Raw genomic sequence first — 16,906 nt, forward strand, 5'->3', positions numbered from 1 at the left:
ACGTTCCCCCGACGCTGTTAGCAGAGAGCCTTTGGCGTGGCAGGGGTGCGCCTGGCTCGCAGAGCGTGCGCGTCCCCCGCGTCCTCTGGGTGAAGGATCCGCCCCCACGTACCCGAAGCGCACGCGACCCATCACAGCATCCCCGGCTGTGGGCGGTGGGGAGTGTGTGTGTATGGGTGAGTGTGTGTGTGTGAGTGTGGCTGAGTGTGTGTATGTGTGTGAATGTGTGAGTGTGTGTTTGAGTGTGTGTGTGTGTGTGTACTGTGTGTAAGTGTGGCTGAGTGTGTGTATGTATGTGAGTGTCTGTAGGTGTGTATGTGATTATGTATGTGTGTGGCTGTGAGTATGTGTGTGTGTGTGAGTGTGAGTGTGGGTGTGTGAGTATGTGAATGTGTGAGTGTGTGTGAGTGGTGTGTGAGTGTGGGTGTGTGTGTGTGTGTGTGAATGTGTGTCTGTGAGTGTGAGAGTGTGTGTGTGAGTGTGTGTGTGTGAGAGTGTGGCTGAGTGTGTGTATGTGTGTGAATGTGTGAGTGTGGTGGATGTGTGTATGGGTATGTGTGTGTGAGTGTGAGTGTGGCTGAGTGTGTGTATGTATGTGAGTGTCTGTAGGTGTGTATGTGATTATGTATGTGTGTGGCTGTGAGTATGTGTGTGTGAGTGTGTGTGGGTGTGGGTGTGTGAGTATGTGAATGTGTGAGTGTGTGTGAGTGGTGTGTGAGTGTGGGTGTGTGTGTGAATGTGTGTGTGTGTGAGTGTGAGAGTGTGTGTGAGTGTGAGAGTGTGTGTGTGTGGTGTGTGAGTGTGGGTGTGTATGTGAATGTGTGAGTGTGTGTGTGTGTGAATGTGAGTGTGTGTGTGAGAGTGTGTGTGTGAGTGTGTGTGTGTGAGAGTGTGTGTGTGTGTGTGAGTGTGAGAGTGTGTGTGTGAATGTGTGTGAGAGTGTGTGTGAGTGGTGTGTGAGTGTGGGTGTGTGTGAGTGGTGTGTGAGTGTGGGTGTGTGTGTGTGTGAGTGTGTGTGTGTGAGTGTGAGAGTGTGTGTGTGAGTGTGTGTGTGTGAGAGTGTGTGTGAGCGGTGTGTGTGTGTGTGGGGGGCCTGTCAAGCTGCACCGCCGCCCAGGTCTCCAGCAGAGGACCTTCGGCCGCCCAGTCCACGTCTGTGGCTGGAGCGAGGGTGGGACCCAGGCTGGGCCCATTTCCCAGCGGCCTCTCCTCCATTTTCATCGACAGCAGCAGCCAGAGACGTTTCTGCTCGTCACTGCTCCAGTTCCCTCACCACTCTTTGTTACAGCTTTTCTGACGATGCACCTTCTTCATCTGTCTTTTTCAAGAGCTGGGAGGATGCTGGGACACACCTAAAGGTCTTTCTGATGGTTCCAGAGCCCCCAGATGTTGCTCCAGGAAGCCCAGGAAATGACCTCATCATTCTAGTAACATCCACCCCACCAGAATTCCACCCCCCACAAAACCATCCCCCATGGTGAAATCAGAGCGTAAACACATGGGCGGCCAGCTCTTGGACACGTCACGGGGCCTGCCGTGCCCGCCCCCCGCCCAGGCCTGCCACGCACCCCATCCCCGCCCCCGCCCTGCTCGCTGGCGCCGTGAACGCAGAAGCTGTTCTGTGCACAGCGGCAGGAAGGATGCCAGGGCAGCGTCATCTGTTTTTCCTGCGAGTGCTCTAATTTTCACTCGTTCCAACCAAGTGAAAACATTTTCTGGAGGGAAGAGCGCAAGCAGAGCTCATCTGGCAGAGAAGGCTTGGCGTGGAAGGAACCCTGACGACGTTCTCCACGGGGAGAAGGGAGCCCGAAGCTCGCGGCCCTCCATTCATCCGCAGGGTGCTCAGTCATTTAAACCCCAGACCTCGGGGCCAGGCCTCGTCTCAGCTGCATCTTTGGTAAAAGTTCCATGAGTGACATGTGACCCCGGGGCTCTGCAGGACGGGACACTCAGGACCTTTCCAGGGTTGAGCGAGGCCTGTCTGCACGGTCAGAAGATTTTTCTCTTCCCTTAAGGAATTAGGTTTATTCGGAGCGGGAGGGGCAGGACGGCTCTCCACCCGGGGCCTCTGATTTATGTGCTGTGGATGCGTGTGCGCCCAGGGTGCGTTTAGCAAATGGGCCCGAGCGCTGGGGAGCCGCACGTCACGTGATCACGTGAGACCCAGTCCTCTCCTCTCGATGGCTCACTCGCAGCAATATTAGATAATGGAGTGCAGTGGATTGGCTGGGCTCTCCTGGCAGCTACGACGGTGAGGAATCTGCCTACAGTTCAGAAGACCGGGGTCCAATCCCTGGGTTGGGAAGAGCCCCCAGAGAAGGAAATGGCAACCCACTGCAGCATTCTTGCCTGGAGCATCCCCATGGGCAGAGGAGCCTGGCGGGCTACAGTCTGTGGGGTCGCAGAGTCGGACACAGCTGAGCCACTAACACTAAGTGGGTTGGCTGCTCTGACCGCTGTGTGGGTCAGAGGGTCACAGGGCAGTGGGGTCGCGTCGCACCCTGTGTTCAGAGAAACTGGGGGCTCGGGCTCTGGAGTGAGCTGTGTGACCTTGGGCTGGATGCTTACCCTCTCTGATCCTCCGTTTCCCCGTAAGGTATTAGGAGGAGGTGCCCTCTCTTCAAAGACCCTTTGCCCAGGTGAGAGCACGCTCCCAGGTTCAGGGGGTCGGGACATGGACATGACTTTGGGGGCCCCATTCCAGCCACCGTACCTGGCAGAACTGTGGGAGGGGTGCCCCGTGTCAGCGTCCTCACCTCCCAACACGTGCTGTGGGAGCTGGTCAGGCTGCTTGCAGCCTCTGAGCCTTCGACTCCTCAGGCCTCTGAGATGGAGCGTTTGCTCGTTAATGAAATGCTCAGCTCTGCTGTGAGGTTTGTTAGCAGATACAGCAGCACGAAACGGCTGGAGGTCTGCAGCGGTGGGTACCGTGGGATGTGCTCCCAGGGAACAGGCTGTGCCACCCGGAGGGAAGTCCCAGGGCCCCTGCGTCCAGCCTTTGGGTCCAGGCCCAGTGCCCCCAGGTCGGTCCTGCGGCTCCAAGAGCCCAGAGCAGCTGCGGGTCCCGCAGGCCTGGGCCCTCTGCCTGGGTAGAGGATGAGCGCGTGGACCCAGAGCCTCGCAGCCAGCTCAGACCCCACACCCGCCCGGCTCCCTCGCCGTGTGGCCGGGCGCCTCCTCGTCCCCTGGTCCTCACTGGAGGGGGCAGGAACAACCCTGCCGGGCTGGGTGTTCTGAGTCACCCACGTCCTGGGAACCCGTCAGGTGTGATGACAGAAAGACCCACAGAGGCAGGCACAGCGCTGGGATGGGCCGGGAAGGTGGGGGTCTCCCTCCAGCTGGTCCCTGTCCATCCGCACCCTGTCAGCAGCTTCCTCTCCTCTCCCCTGAAGGGCCGGAGGAGGGGGTGAGGTCTCAGCAGAGCTGATGTGAGGCCCAGGGCCCAGGGCCTGGCCGGCCAGGTGGACACCACCTGCCAGAAAGTCGCCCTGACGTCGTGCAGGCCTGAGTTTCATCCGGACTGTGTATCCTCATCGTGAATGAGGTGGTTACCCCCAAAAGACCATAAAGAAGGCTGAGTGTCGAAGAACTGATGCTTTTGAACTGAGGTGCTGGGGAAGTCTCTTGAGAGTCCCTTGGCCTGCAAGGAGATCCAACCAGTCCATCTTAAAGGAAATCAGTCCTGAATATTCATTGGAAGGACTGATGCTGAAGCTGAAGCTCCAATACTTTGGCCCCCTGATGCGAAGAACTGACTCACTGGAAAAGACCCTGATGCTGGGAAAGACGGAAGGCGGGAGGAGAAGGGGATGACAGAGGATGAGATGGTTGGATGGCATCACCGACTCAACGAACATGAGCTTGAGTAAATTCCGGGAGACAGTGGAGGATGGAGGAGCCACGGGGTCACAAAGAGTTGGACACAACTTTTCGACTGAACAACAGCAACCCCAGAAGGGGCTCCATGACCTCGTGGACTCTGTGGTTGCTGGAACAGTGTAGACCTCGGGCTGGCCTCACAGCAGAGCCAGGAAACGCCCTCCCCCTTTGCCTGTCTCAGCCTGCCCACCACCGAGGGGTGGGAGTCGGGTGGGCAGCCCTCGTCCCCGGGGCACAGATTGCAGGTCTGAACCGGCCCTGTCTCACTCACCTGGCATGAGGGTTGAGGCCCTGCACTCACGTGTCTCTCCGTCTCTCACTCTGAAGTCCCGCTGGCGGCATACGAGTGGCTGGTCTGCTACCTGCTCAGGGAGAGCTACCAGAGGCTCAATCAAGAGAAACGCTCAGGAAAAAGCGACTTCGAAGCCAGAAACAACTGTCAGGTACGTGTTTGTTTCAGAAGTTGCTTCTTCGTGAGTCGCTCCTGATTCCTGCACCGCTGCGTCCTCTCTGGCTCTCTGCTGCCGGGACCAGCGATGCACCCGAGCCCCGAGCCCAGCCCTTTCGCTACACCGCGCGGCTCGTGTCCAGACTTGGGCAGCTCAGAGTCCATCTCTGCCTGAAGTATTCGTAATTTAGGCTTCCCTGGTGGCTCAGCTGGTAAAGAATCCGCCTGCAAAGCGGGAGACCCAGGTTGGATCCCTGGGTCGGGAGGACCCTCCAGAGAAGGGAGTGGCTGCCCGCGCCAGTATTCTGGCCTGGAGAATCTCCATGGACAGAGGAGCCCTGTGGGCTACAGCGCCTGGGGTCGCAAACAGTCGGGCACGACTGAGCGACTGACACTTATTCGTAACTTGTTAAAATGCAAATATACTTGGAAATCAGAGCGCACCAGAAATTGATACCTGGGTCGGAATGTTTTTCCTGGGACTGGAGGTTTATCGGGGGTGAGGATTTGTGAGAGAGGGGCCCGTGCCGGGAGCAGGGAGCGGGCCATCCTGGCCTCAGTGTCCAGCTGCCAGCCTCTCGGGAGCTCTTCGTGATCACGGAGCAGCTTGGGCTGTGCAGGCTAGGACTGTCCCTCAGGGTTTCTGCTCTGTGCCCCCCACCCCACAGCCCCAGCGCGGGCACCTCTTAGGACCCCTCATGGGCGCTGGCCCAGGTCTGTTAATAGGGTGGGCAGATCTCTGATGGCAAGGGCAGGCCGTCCGGGAGAAGTCAAGGGTGGGCGCCAAGTGTGAGGACTCGGGAGGGAAGCCGGGGGCGCAGGGGCTGGAACCAGGCTCTCACGCCTGTGGCTGTTGGAGCTGTGGGGGGCCCAGCGGCACTCAGGCCTCTGCTCACTAAGAGGCCAACAGCACCTCTGAGTTGTGACAACCCCAGACTATCTCCTGACGGTGCCAGGCACCCCGGGGGTGGGGGAGCTAACTGGGCCTGGTCGAGAGATCGAGAACCCCTGAGCCAGAGGGGCCTCCGGTCTGGAGCGGGGAGCTGCCGGGGAGCAGGTCCAGTCTCTGTGGCTCCGGGAGTCTCTGTCCTGCCCTGTCTCCCTTCAGACACTTCCTGCGTGCCCGTGGCCCGGTGTGGCTGCCTTCCTGGGTCCCTGTGACCCTCCAGACACGTGAGGTTCCGTCTGCTGCTCCTCACGGCAGCGCCCGCAGGCCGGCTCCCTCTTCACAGAGCAAGAAGCTCGGGCTTCTTGGTGTGCACACGCTCGTAAAAGCCGAGTGGATTTGGAAGCTGGCCCCTCGACTCCGAGGGCCGGGCCCTGAGCCGGCCCACCGGGGACTCAGAGCTCATCAGGACCCAGGATGTGTTTTTAGGGTGGCCACGTCAGAGGTGGGGCCGCCTTTCCAGGCCTGCACCAGCCGATGCTGTGGCTAAAACTGACCCATGTGCTGCCTTCACGGAAAGATAGGACGAACACACTATGATTGACTCTAGGAAATGCACGTGGTTGAGAAGGAGTGAGCAGAGGAGGGCAGAGTTTGGACTCGGTCCTGGGCTGGGACTCGCAGGGAGAATCTCCCCAAGTGGAGAGGACCCCACGGCTCGCGGCACGTCGGGGGGTGGGGGTCCATTCAGTGACACCGGCTCGCGGAGAGGTTGAGGGCACACAGGGGGGCCGGCCTGCCTGCGCCGTGTGTCTCCACCAGTCGCTGATGGCGTGACCTTGTTTCACCCTCGGGGTCCAGGGCGGATTGAGGTGATGCCTTTGGGGGGGCTCTTAGCTTAGTGCCTGGCCCGTGTTGTGGGGGGCACTCCCCACCCGCCTCCATTATCAGCTTCGTCAGCTTCCCTCCCGTGAGTACCCTCTCTCTGCGTCTCTCTTCCTCCAAAGTCAAGGGCGCCCACGACACGGTGAGCACGAGAGGGCAGCTGCTCTGAAGGCTCGGATGGCCCTGCAGGCAGGACGCAGGGATGCAGGCCGTGTGACCTGGTGGTGTCAGAGGCGCAGTGGGGTCTTCGGATCAGACCAGGCAGACTGGTGTGAGGCCGGGGAACATCCTCCCCTGAGTTCCCTCCTGAGGGTGCCTGGTTCTCAGGCAGACCCTGGGGGAGCCTTGGCCTCGGAAGTGAGGACCCATTGCTTGCTCTGAAAGTCAAGAGGAGGCCTTGAGCTCAGAACCGTGCCCTCCTTGGCGACCACGCCCCCTGCCTCCCCGGAGCGTATTCTGGACCCCGCCCTGTGGATTCTGGCTGAAGCACGTGTATGCTTAACCGCTTCAGTCGCGTCTGACTCTTTGCGACCCCATAGACTGTAGCCCACTAGGCTCCTTTGTCCATGGGGTTCTCCAGGCAAGAATACTGGAGTGGGTAGCCATTCCCTTCTCCAGGGGATCTTCCTGACCCAAGGATTGAACCCAGATCTCCTGCATTGCAAGTGGACTCTTTACTGTCTGCGCCACCAAGGAATTCTGGGGCAAATTCATGCAGACACTGAATAGGGGTCTCTTCCCTCCCCCATCCCGGGTCACCTCTTTGCTGGATTATTTAATTTCAAACGCAACACATGCTCATTATAACAAATGAGGAATGCATGTGTAATTGTTCTAATTAAAAAAAAAAAAACAGACCCAGGAAACTGATAAACTAGAGATGGGGAAAGAAAAGCTGACAAGCAAAGCTAACGATGAGCAGCAGATGTGTTGGCTGTTGGTTAAAAGAGAAAAAGCCGGGACCCATGGTGACTTCCTGCTTCCACAAACCGAGCCAGCATCGGGACTCACACGCGAGTGCACCCCGGCTGGCCCCCCGGTGAAGCCTTTGCCTCAGTTCCGGACGTGATGGGAGTGGGAGAGAGGGGCTGTTTCCTTGGGAAACTTGGGGGCGGGGGCGGGCCCAGGGGGACTGACTTCGCTTCCAGGTGAGTCCAGGGAGCGTGTGGGAAACCTCTGTGGTTCCCGGTGCAAGAGAACCGACCTCGTGCCCTCGGGGAGCCCACCTCCCAGGGGACGCCCCAGCCCCTGGTGCCAGGATGACCCGGGCGAGCCTGTGGCGGCTGTGTGTCAGCTGTGGGGTCACCGAGGCCCCAGACAGCGCCGAGCGGAGCGCGAGGTCCAGAGCAGCTGCTGCCGGCGGGCTGGCGTTCCTGCCGGCCTTTCCCCGGAGGCGCTGCCCAGCCCCGGCTGGCTGTGCCCGCTCCCCGGGTGCCGCCGGCTCGCAGACCCGGGGGCCCTCCCGAACGCGTGCGCCACGCCCTGTTGCAGGTGTACCACTGCCAGCCCTTGGCCCTGGCGTTCCTGGAGCTCACGGTCGTGCGCAGGTTCCACGAGCACGCGCACCAGCCCGGCGTGCCACCCCCGCTGCGGGCCGTGCTCCGGCGGCTCAGCGCCCTCTATGCCGTGTGGTCCCTGAGCCAGCACACCGCCCTGCTCTACCGAGGTGAGACCCCGGCCTGGAGCCGCGTGGGGCGCTCCTTCCGCGCGGCTTACTGAGCGCTCGTCTCGGGGAGCAGATGAGCCCAGAGGCCATGGCGGGGGCGGGGGCGGGGGGACCGCCAGGGGCCCCAGCAGCACCAGGGTGGCGCCCATAGGGCTGAGCCGTGGCGGGCAACCCTGGAGGGCTTCCTGGAGGAGGTGGTGAAAGGGCTGATCCTGGAAGATGGGCGGAAACGGGATAAACCTCAGTTTTTTTCAGACTTTTTTTCACTTTCTCTCTAAGGAGCTTTTTTGGATGTTTTCCCAAATCATCCCCATGATGTGTTAATACTAGAGCAGTCCTGTGTACCTGCTCATGCCCCAGGCGTGTATCTGTGCGGTCTGAGGAGTACGTTTTTCCCTCCCCTTGCAGAGCACCCACATTTTCCTCCTTGGGGCCAGTGTTGCCCGCCCCCCCCCCCTTTTTTAAGTCACTCAGTGGTGTCCAACTCTTTGGGACCCCATGCACTTTACAGTCCATGGAATTCTCCAGGCCAGAACACTGGAGTTGGGTAGGCGTTTCCGTCTCCAGGGGATCTTCCCAACCCAGGGATCGAACCCAGGTCTCCCGCATTGCAGGCGGATTCTTTACCAGCTAAGGTATACAAGGGCTCCCTGGTGGCAGCCGTGGGGTGCAGGGGCAGGAGCCCACCCTCTCTGAGTGAGCGGGCGCTGTTTTCTATAGCAAAGATCAGACAGCAGCCAGTTCTGCAGCAGACTTGGGGCTCCCTCCTTGGGCCTGTGAGACAGCATAACATGGCGCGTGGGTGTGGGAGGCGAGGCCAAGGGGGCAGTTCTTCGGCCAGTTGCCTGGTGACTGCAGACGCCCCACGTGCCCCTAGACACCACTCTGAGCCTGCAGCCCCCGCCACCCCGCCCAGTGCTCTGCTTGGGGTCTCGTCCACTCCCGTGGACCCCAGCCTGCCAGCCCTGCCTCCTCCTACCCCCCGGCCCCCTGCGGCCGCCCTTCGTGAGCTTCAGCATCCCCAGCTCCCGGCTGTGACCCCCTCCCCCCACGAGCAGCGCCTGGCAGGGAGGAGGACAGGGACCTCAGGCCTGGCCTCACCTTTCTCTAAAGGGGTCGCAGCGGGACCCGGGCAGCAGGAGCGAGACATCTTCACACAGAATGGGCTGTTTCATGACCTGTGCACTATTTGTGGGCAACTTGGGGGTTTAAAGGGCTTCCCCAGTGACTCAGATGGTAAAGCATCTGCCTGCAGTGCAGGAGACCCGGGTTTGATCCCTGGGTCAGAAAGATCCCCTGGAGATGGGAATGGTAGCCCACTCCGGTATTCTTGGCTGGGGGACTCCGTGGACAGAGGAGCCTGGCGGGCTACAATCCATGGGGTCCCAAGGAGTCGGGCCCGACTGAGCGACTGATCCTTGGGGGTGAGGGTCCCAGACCCCAGAGTCACCGCGCTGTGCTTCCAGGTGGGTACTTGTCCGGTGAGCGTGCAGGCAAAGCGATGGAGAGCGCCGTCCTGGCCCTGTGTGCGCAGGTGAGTTGTGGCCCCTTGTGTCCGTTTGTGACTTACATGTGATGACACGTATGTCACTGTCCGATGACCTTGGCCTCCCACTCATTCATGTGTGTGCCATCTTTCAGTTCAGTCACTCAGTCACATCCGACTCTTTGTGACCCCATAGGCGGCAGCACGCCAGGCCTCCCGGTCCATCACCAACTCCCAGAGTTTACCCAAGCTCCTGGCCATTGAGCCAAAGCAGTGCCTCCATTAGCACACCCCGGAAAACTAGAGAGAATGTGCTTAAGGCAGAAAGGCCAGGAAGCACCACTCTCAGGGGCTCGTGCACATCCAGCTCGTTCTAGTGCTTTCTACGCGACGTCGACCATTACTTCAGGCCTTTCAAGTTAGCCTCCAATTTAAAATCATCTCGTGGCTCTTTCTTTGGTTTTTTATTGCGTCCTTCTGCCTTCGTCACCCAGAGGAGGCAGGTGGCCGCACGTCGTGTCCTGCTGGCGCTCTGTCCACTGGAGCTTCGTGCAGGGAGGGACAGGTTCCAGGGCCGTGCTCGCCCGTGCGGTCGCCGCCGGCCACCTGGGGCTGCCGGTGGTGGAACCGCGGCGGGCGTGAGTGAGGGTTTCGGGTTTTCTTTAGTTTTAATTCAACCGTCAGCGTGTGTCCCGGCTGCTGGATTAAGCAGTGCAGTTGGAGGCGCTTCTCTGCTCTGGGTGATCAGACATGAACCAGAGCCGCCCAGCACTCTGTCCATGGTGTGTCTGCGGTGTACACGGCAGATACATGTGCACAAGTGTCTCCATTGACGGGTGAGGGGCCGCTGGGCTCCTCTCTGTGCTTCCGAGCCGAGGCAGCTCCGGGTGATGTCCTTGTTGGCATCAAGCCTCTCTCTCCCCACATGGGTTCAGGGTAAGGGTGTCTCTGGGGTCATTCCGTCTGCTCGGGCCACGTCAACTTAAATAGGAGGTGGGTTTTCCCTCTTGTGTTTTGTGGGGGTGAGTTGCCTTTATAAAAATAACAGCAGTCGTTTCCCTTGCTCTGCAACGTGACACTTAGACCTTGGAGCTGGCGGCTGGGGTAGGGTGGAGGGGCAGTACCTGGGCGCAAGCTGCCTGGCGGATCTGAGTCCTGGTCCTGACTCGGGGGGGTGGGGGCCAGCAGTGGGGGGCTGCCGGCTCCTTCCCTGCTCCAGCCCGGGCCTGGAGCAACATCGTCTGTCGGGGTGTCCTCGCTGTCTCACGCTCACTTCTGCTGAGACAGTGACCCCACGGCCTGCAGACGGGCTCTTTCCCGTGGGCCCCTGCATGAAACACTGGCCAACCCCCGGTCTAGGGCAGGACCTTGCTCTGCTATTGTTTCTCCTTGAAGCGGGGCAGGCGCATCCCCCCGACCCCCTGGGACCACGGTGCCAAGGGCGTGTGGGACTGTGGAGCAGCGCCTGAACCACGAAGCCGGGCTCCTCTCCTCTCGTGACTCTTTGCCCAACAATGGCTTAATCGGCCTTGTTTCAGTCGCCCTGGCTCCTGTGTTCAGTTCGGCCCCGGAGCCTGGCTAGCTCAGCCAGTGGAGCACCAGACTTTTAACCTGAGGGTCCGGGGTTCAAGTCCCCGTTCAGGCCTGCTGTCTTCTGTTTTATCTTGGGCTTCTCTGGTGGCTCAGACGGTAAAGAATCTGCCTGCGATGCAGGAGACCCCAGATCGATCCCTGGGTCGGGAAGATCCCTTGGAGAAAGAAATGGCTACGCACTGTGGAATTCTTGTCTGGAGAATTCCATGGGCCAGGGGATTCTGGCGAGCTGTTAGTCCTCGGGGTCACAAAGCGCTGGACACAGCTGGGTGACTAAGCACACATACCGCATATGGCATTTCACAATTATTTTAAGTAAAAAATGTATTTTTGCATTTCAAGAAAATTCTTAGGAGTCTACTCATATGAATTCCACTTGTCATATTGTAGAATAATTTGTGTAACGGGACGGGAGAGTAATAAAACTACCGTGAACCAAAGCACATTGGGATGATGGCTTTTCCAGGGGCTTATAAATGCTTTTACACTTACATTTTTTTTTTCTGGACATATTTTCCTCTGTTGGAGCAGTAATTGCCCCGATCAGTCAGGGTTCAGAGACAAACCTCTGAAGACAGTTGCCAGTTAGTGAGCCACAGAATCATCAGTTTTACGAGCAGTCCCTACCATGTTGGAAAAAAAAAGAAAATGTTGGAAGTCTTGAGTGGATAGCAACATGGTGAAAATATTCAGATGCACACTTGGGGAACCTGTAACCCAGGCCAATGAAAAGATGATGCCTGAGGAATGGAGCCTTGCGCCTGCTGGGGCTACCGTTGCTCGTGGGTTGCAGGCTCTGTTTCTCTGTGGTTGCCGTGGAGATGCTGGGCGTTGCCAAGTGTATGGACTTTGTTTTCTAACAGCTGAAAGATGATGCTGTTGCCCTGGTGGACGTCATCGCCCCTCCGGACTTCATCCTGGACTCACCGATTGGCAGAGCCGACGGCGAGGTATGAAGAGCGGCCTTCCTGCTGTGGGCGGCAGGAGGCGCTCCGGGCCCCAGGGCAGTCGTGGCAGAGCTGAGATGGCGACGGGGCTCGGGGCGGGGTGGGGGGGTGGTCTCCAGTGTCACGTGGCCAGCGGGGAGGGAGTGGCTGGGAGAAGTTGGAGTGGTCGTGGACGGGTCAGCCGCCCCCCCAGCCTGCCCTTCCCTGAGAGACAGGGTGGCCCTGCCACTCTCTTAGGCTGCAACACCAAGGTCAGCGTGGGCCTGCACAAAGCTGTGGTCTCTGCACACTCTCCTGAGGGCCCGCCCCACTCCTGGGTCTTCTGACTGTCTCTCGGCCGTCCTGACCCCCTCACCCCTCTACCTGGGTTTCCGGGGCAGCCCCCAGGTAGCTGCCCAAGCTCCTCTCTTGCCTCCACCCCTCCCCATGCTCCAGAACGATTGCTTCTCAAGCTGCCCCAAAGTCCCCCACACCAAAGCGGTACCAGATCCCTCCCCGCTCCCGCCCGCCCCTGTGGCTGACCTCTGCCTGGTTCCCCGGGGTCATCGCACACCTCCTCCCGCCCTGCAGACTCCAGCCTCACTGTCCTCCTGCTTCTCTCTTGTACTGGGCTCACTCCCACCCCAGGGCCCTTGCACCAGTGTCCCCGCTACTTGGGAGCACTTCTGTTTGTTCTAAGTGGAATGCTGTTCTTCTAGGAGGCCTCCTCTGGCTTCTGGGTGAAGTGTCCCCCCTCGTCCCCTGGCAGGTGGGTCCCCCGCTTTGTCCTGCGGTGTGAGCCTCGCCACGCTCCTTCCCAAGCCCACGGGCAGCCCGGTGTGACCTCCACCGTGTGGAGAGGCCTGTGCGGGATGACACCCGCGGGCCTGCTCAGCGCTCCCAGCTCCCCACCGCCCGTGGGTGGTTGTCCCCGTGTTTCCATAGAGACTGTTTCCATGGAGACGTGGCATGTCAGTATTAAAGTCACCTGGTGAGGGCCCATGGCTATCATGCTGTTTCTCCTGAGGCTTATCTTGCTGACCCAGGAGACTGAACGTCGGGGGACAGACACCTTCTCTCTGTCCCCTGGGGACATTCCAAGGGGACAGGGGCCTTCTGTCCTCAGGGGACACTGCTGTCGGTCCAGGGGGCAGATGTCTGGACCTCTGCCCAGGCCAAGCCACCCCCAGAGTTGGGATGGAAGTGCAGGCGCTGGGGTGGGCAGGTCAGAAGAGCCCCCCATCGAGTCAGGAAGGTGGGGACCACACGTCTGGGGAGGGCCAGCTGTCCTCTGGCTGTTGAGCTGGGCTGGGCGTCCTCCCTTGAGGCGGCTGCTTTGCCAGGGAGAGACCCAGCCTCCAGGGGGACCAGGCGGGTGTCCTGAGTTGGCCCAGCTGGGAGGCGGCAAAGATGGACTGTTCGGAGGGAAGGCAGGAGAGTGGAACCTTGGTCCCTGGTGTCGCTGGGGCCCAGTGGGCGTATGAGGAGGATGTGCTGACTGGCCCACGGGCGGGGAGCTGGCCTCTGGGACATGGGCTCCCGGCCGCGCTGGCCCCGTACAGGCAGCCGGGCGCCTCTGCAGGCGGCAGCCCTGATTCACGGGCGGGCAGGCGGGCGACTGCGGAGTAGGGGAGGCCGTGCCATCCTGCCCTGGCCTGAGGTGGGGCCCTGGACCCCACACTGAGACCAGAGCAGCCCCGGGCCTCGCCCGGCAGGATTTACGCGGTGCATGTCTCTCCCAGTGTCACGGGCTGAGGTCTGCACCGGGTGCTATGAGGTGGGAAATGCGTTTTAGACGGACAAACAGCTGTCGGAGGCCGAGGCCGTCTTTAAGGGAAGCGCTGCGTCCAGGTCGTGTGGTGTCACCTTGGATTTATGACCTGCGGGGAGAGAGCCTCGTCTGTGTCTCCCTGGGAACCAGGAATAGCAGTACGCGGGTGGAATTGCTGAGCACGTTTAGCAGGTGCAGAGAGAGGGCAGCTTCTTGAAAGTAACATCTGTCAACGTCAGCCAGATGTAAAACTGGCCCCTTTCCTGCCTCCACGGACCTCGGCCTGGACGCTGGCCGTGCTGGGAGCAGGGACGGGTCAGGCAACTGCCTGCACGCTCAAAACCTTCCTCTCGGATGACTAATGAGAGCAGTCCAGCCTGGGGGCCCGGAGGCGGCGACTGGCCGGCCTAGGGGGCTCAGTCTGGTGGGGTGGGCAGAGGGGACCGGGCCTGCCCAGGCCTGGGGGCCCAGAGGACCAGCCGTCAGGCTGCTGCTTGGCTGTGCCACCACCCGCCAGCCGCCTGGCTGCAGAAGGGCAGATTTCAGAGCAAATGATCAGTGTCAACTTGCAGGATCCACTTTCCGTGAGAATTTCCAAAGAGAAGGCCAAGCAGGATGTTTTCAACATAAGTGTACATTCTGTGAAATCGCTCAGTCGTGTCCGACTCTTTGCGACCCCGTGGACAGTAGCCTGCACCAGGCTCCTCCGTCCATGGGATTTTCTAGGCAAGAGTACTGGAGTGGATTGCCGTTTCCTTCTCCAGGGGATCTTCCCAACCCGGGGATCGAACCCAGGTCTCCCACATGGATAGACAGACGCTTTACCGTCTGAGCCACCAGGGCAGTGTACATTAGTTAATTGTATTAGATAGTTGTATTTTCCCAATTTTCCTCTACTGACAAAGAAAGGGCTTATGCAAATTGAATTTAAATCATCTTCAAACGCTTCCAGGAAGTGACGGCGCTTCCTGTGTTTTGCACAGTTGCATTGACACGCTCAGAGTCTTTCTTATTCCATCTGTGTGTATCATGTATCTTTTAACAGCTCTATAAGAACCTCTGGACTGCCGTCCTTCAGGGAAACAAGGTTCTGGAGAGGGCATCATGGTGGTCGGAATTCGCGGTCAACAAGCCTGTCATAGGAAGTTTGAAATCAAAGCTGTAAGTCGCACTGGCTAAATCTGGTGAAGCTGTGAGGACCTGGACCTCAGGTTCACTTCTGGAAGCCCCAGACCCGCAGTTCTACCTGGCGGCTTGTCCTGTTGAGTCCAGGGCTGGACCGGCTTATCCTGGCCTGGCCCCCGCCCGCCGCCCCAAGTCCTAGCAGGACGAGTAACCTCCAAAGGGTAGGACTGATTTGGGTCATCGTGATTTGCTGGGTGAAAACAAAGTTTATACATAGGATCGTGTCTTCCTGAGAGACTGAACACTTTTGGATGATTAGAGCTTTAGCATAATTCTGTTGTCATATGCTGATTATGAAACTGACTGCTTGTAATCTGGGATTTTTCTGGCCAGGTGAACTTTTGCCTTCATCTGCGATTTCTTCCAAGGCTTTGCTTCACTAAGCCCTGAACGATGCCAATCCGACTTTTTTCACCCTGGTTTGACTTTCTCACGTCATTAAATTATATCACAACTTTACTAATTTGCGCTGTGGACCACCCGAATGGCATAGCTGAAGATTTTGAAGGAAAATAAAATCAGTTTTCTTACTTTCTTGTGTGGAACCAGAAGTTTCCATTAAAGAACTGTTTCCAAAGGGGGGGAAATGCATAATGATTTGAGGGTCTGGGCATCCTCACGTCCTGACCTCCCTGTTGTATGCACATTACGTCGTCACTTTGTTACTTGAACGAGTTTGCTTCTATAGGAAGTGGAGCTCCCAGGCTGCCTGGCCCCGTGCGGGGTTTGTCCCACGCTTCTGCACACTGTCCACCCTCAGCCCCGAGCGCCCTGCGGGCAGCGGGGACTGATGGAGGAGGCTGATGGCCACCTCCACCCATGATCCCTTCGTCCCAGGTCAGGACGACGGCTGGTGGGTGGGCCCTGTCTCCGTCTCCCGCTCCCCCCCAGCTTCCGATCTCTCCAGGAGGTTCAGGACCTCTGTCATTAGCAGCCCCCTGCACTCCCCACCCTGCCGAGGTGCCCATGGAACACGCTGGTACTGAACAAAGGTGGCTCTTATTTTCCACAAGAGCCCAGAAAATCTCTGAGCACGTGAAGGGCCTGAGAAAGAATTACTTTTTTAGGTCCTTCCCCAGTGGTCCAGTGGTTAAGACTTCACCTTCCAATCCTGGGCAAGGGGTACAAGTTCAACCCCTGGTCAGGGAGGTAAGATCCCACATGCCTCGCAGCCCAAAAACCAAAACATAAAACGGAAGTCACATTGTGCTGAGGTTGGTGCAAGAGTACCTGTGGTTTTGCATTGTTGAGCTCAGCTGTTTGATACTGGAATACATTCTTAAATAAATGTGGTTAGATTATGCTGTTGTTCAGATGCTAAATCATGTCTGACTCATTGGAGCTGATCCTCTTACAACTCCACCGGACGTTGTTAGAGAACTCATTGTCAATCAGTCAATGTCAGTGTCAACTCAATGTTTTTCTATGGTCATTTGGCACTTGAAGCAAATTGGAAAGGTGAAATAGCTCAGTAAGTGGGCGCCTGGTGAGCTGACCGCAAATCAAGAAAACAGTTTTTGAGGTGTTGTCTTCTCTTACCCTATGCAACAACCATGAACCGTTTCTCTACTGGATTGTGATATGTGATGAAAAGTGGATTTTATACAACCGGCGACAACCAGCTTCAGTGGCTGAACCGAAAAGAAACTCCAAAGCGCTCCCCTAAACCAAACTCGCACCAAACAAAGGCCATGGTCACTGTTTGGTGGTCTGCTGCCGGTCTGATCCACTGCAGCTTTCTGAATCCTGGCAAAAATGTTACACCTGAGAAGTACGCTCGGCGAATTGATGAAAAACTGCAGTGCCTGCAGCCAGCATTGGTCAACAGAAAGGGCCCAGTTCTTCCCCACGACAACACCTGACCACACATCGCACAACCAGGGCTTCAAAAGCTGAACAAATTGGGCTGCGAAGTCTTGCCTCATCTGCCATATTCACCCGACCTCTCGCCAGCCCACTCCCACTTCTTCAAACACCTCGACAACTTTTTGCAGGGAAAATGCTTCCACAAGCAGCTGGAGGCCGAAAATGCTTTCCAAGAGTTCGTCAAATCCTGAAGCACAGATTTTTATGCTACAGGAATAAAAAAAGTTACTTCTCACTGGCAAAAATATGTTGATTATAATGGTTCATATGAATGATTAATTAAGATGTGTTTGAACCTAGTTATCATGATTTAAA

At 58.1% G+C, this 16,906-nt stretch overlaps 1 protein-coding gene across 5 annotated transcripts in view; it reads left to right on the forward strand.

Annotated features, from left to right (window-relative positions):
- Nucleotides 1-15,255, forward strand: part of ACOX3 (acyl-CoA oxidase 3, pristanoyl) — a 47,839-nt gene extending 32,584 nt beyond the window's left edge. The window contains exons 14-18 of one of the 5 annotated variants that reach the window (XM_065914026.1): nt 4,207-4,322; nt 7,590-7,764; nt 9,231-9,298; nt 11,707-11,793; nt 14,586-15,255. In XM_065914026.1, the coding sequence (XP_065770098.1) occupies nt 4,207-4,322; nt 7,590-7,764; nt 9,231-9,298; nt 11,707-11,793; nt 14,586-14,705 (566 nt within the window). In that variant the 3' untranslated portion in view covers nt 14,706-15,255. The remainder of the gene's footprint in view (nt 1-4,206; nt 4,323-7,589; nt 7,765-9,230; nt 9,299-11,706; nt 11,794-14,585) is intronic. The other 4 variants (XM_065914027.1, XM_065914028.1, XM_065914030.1 and 1 more) reach the window with 4 other exon arrangements.
- The last annotated feature ends 1,651 nt before the right edge of the window (nt 15,256-16,906 follow it).

This window comes from Muntiacus reevesi, chromosome 22, assembly GCF_963930625.1.
Source record: "Muntiacus reevesi chromosome 22, mMunRee1.1, whole genome shotgun sequence".
Classification (NCBI taxonomy): Eukaryota; Metazoa; Chordata; class Mammalia; order Artiodactyla; family Cervidae; genus Muntiacus; species Muntiacus reevesi.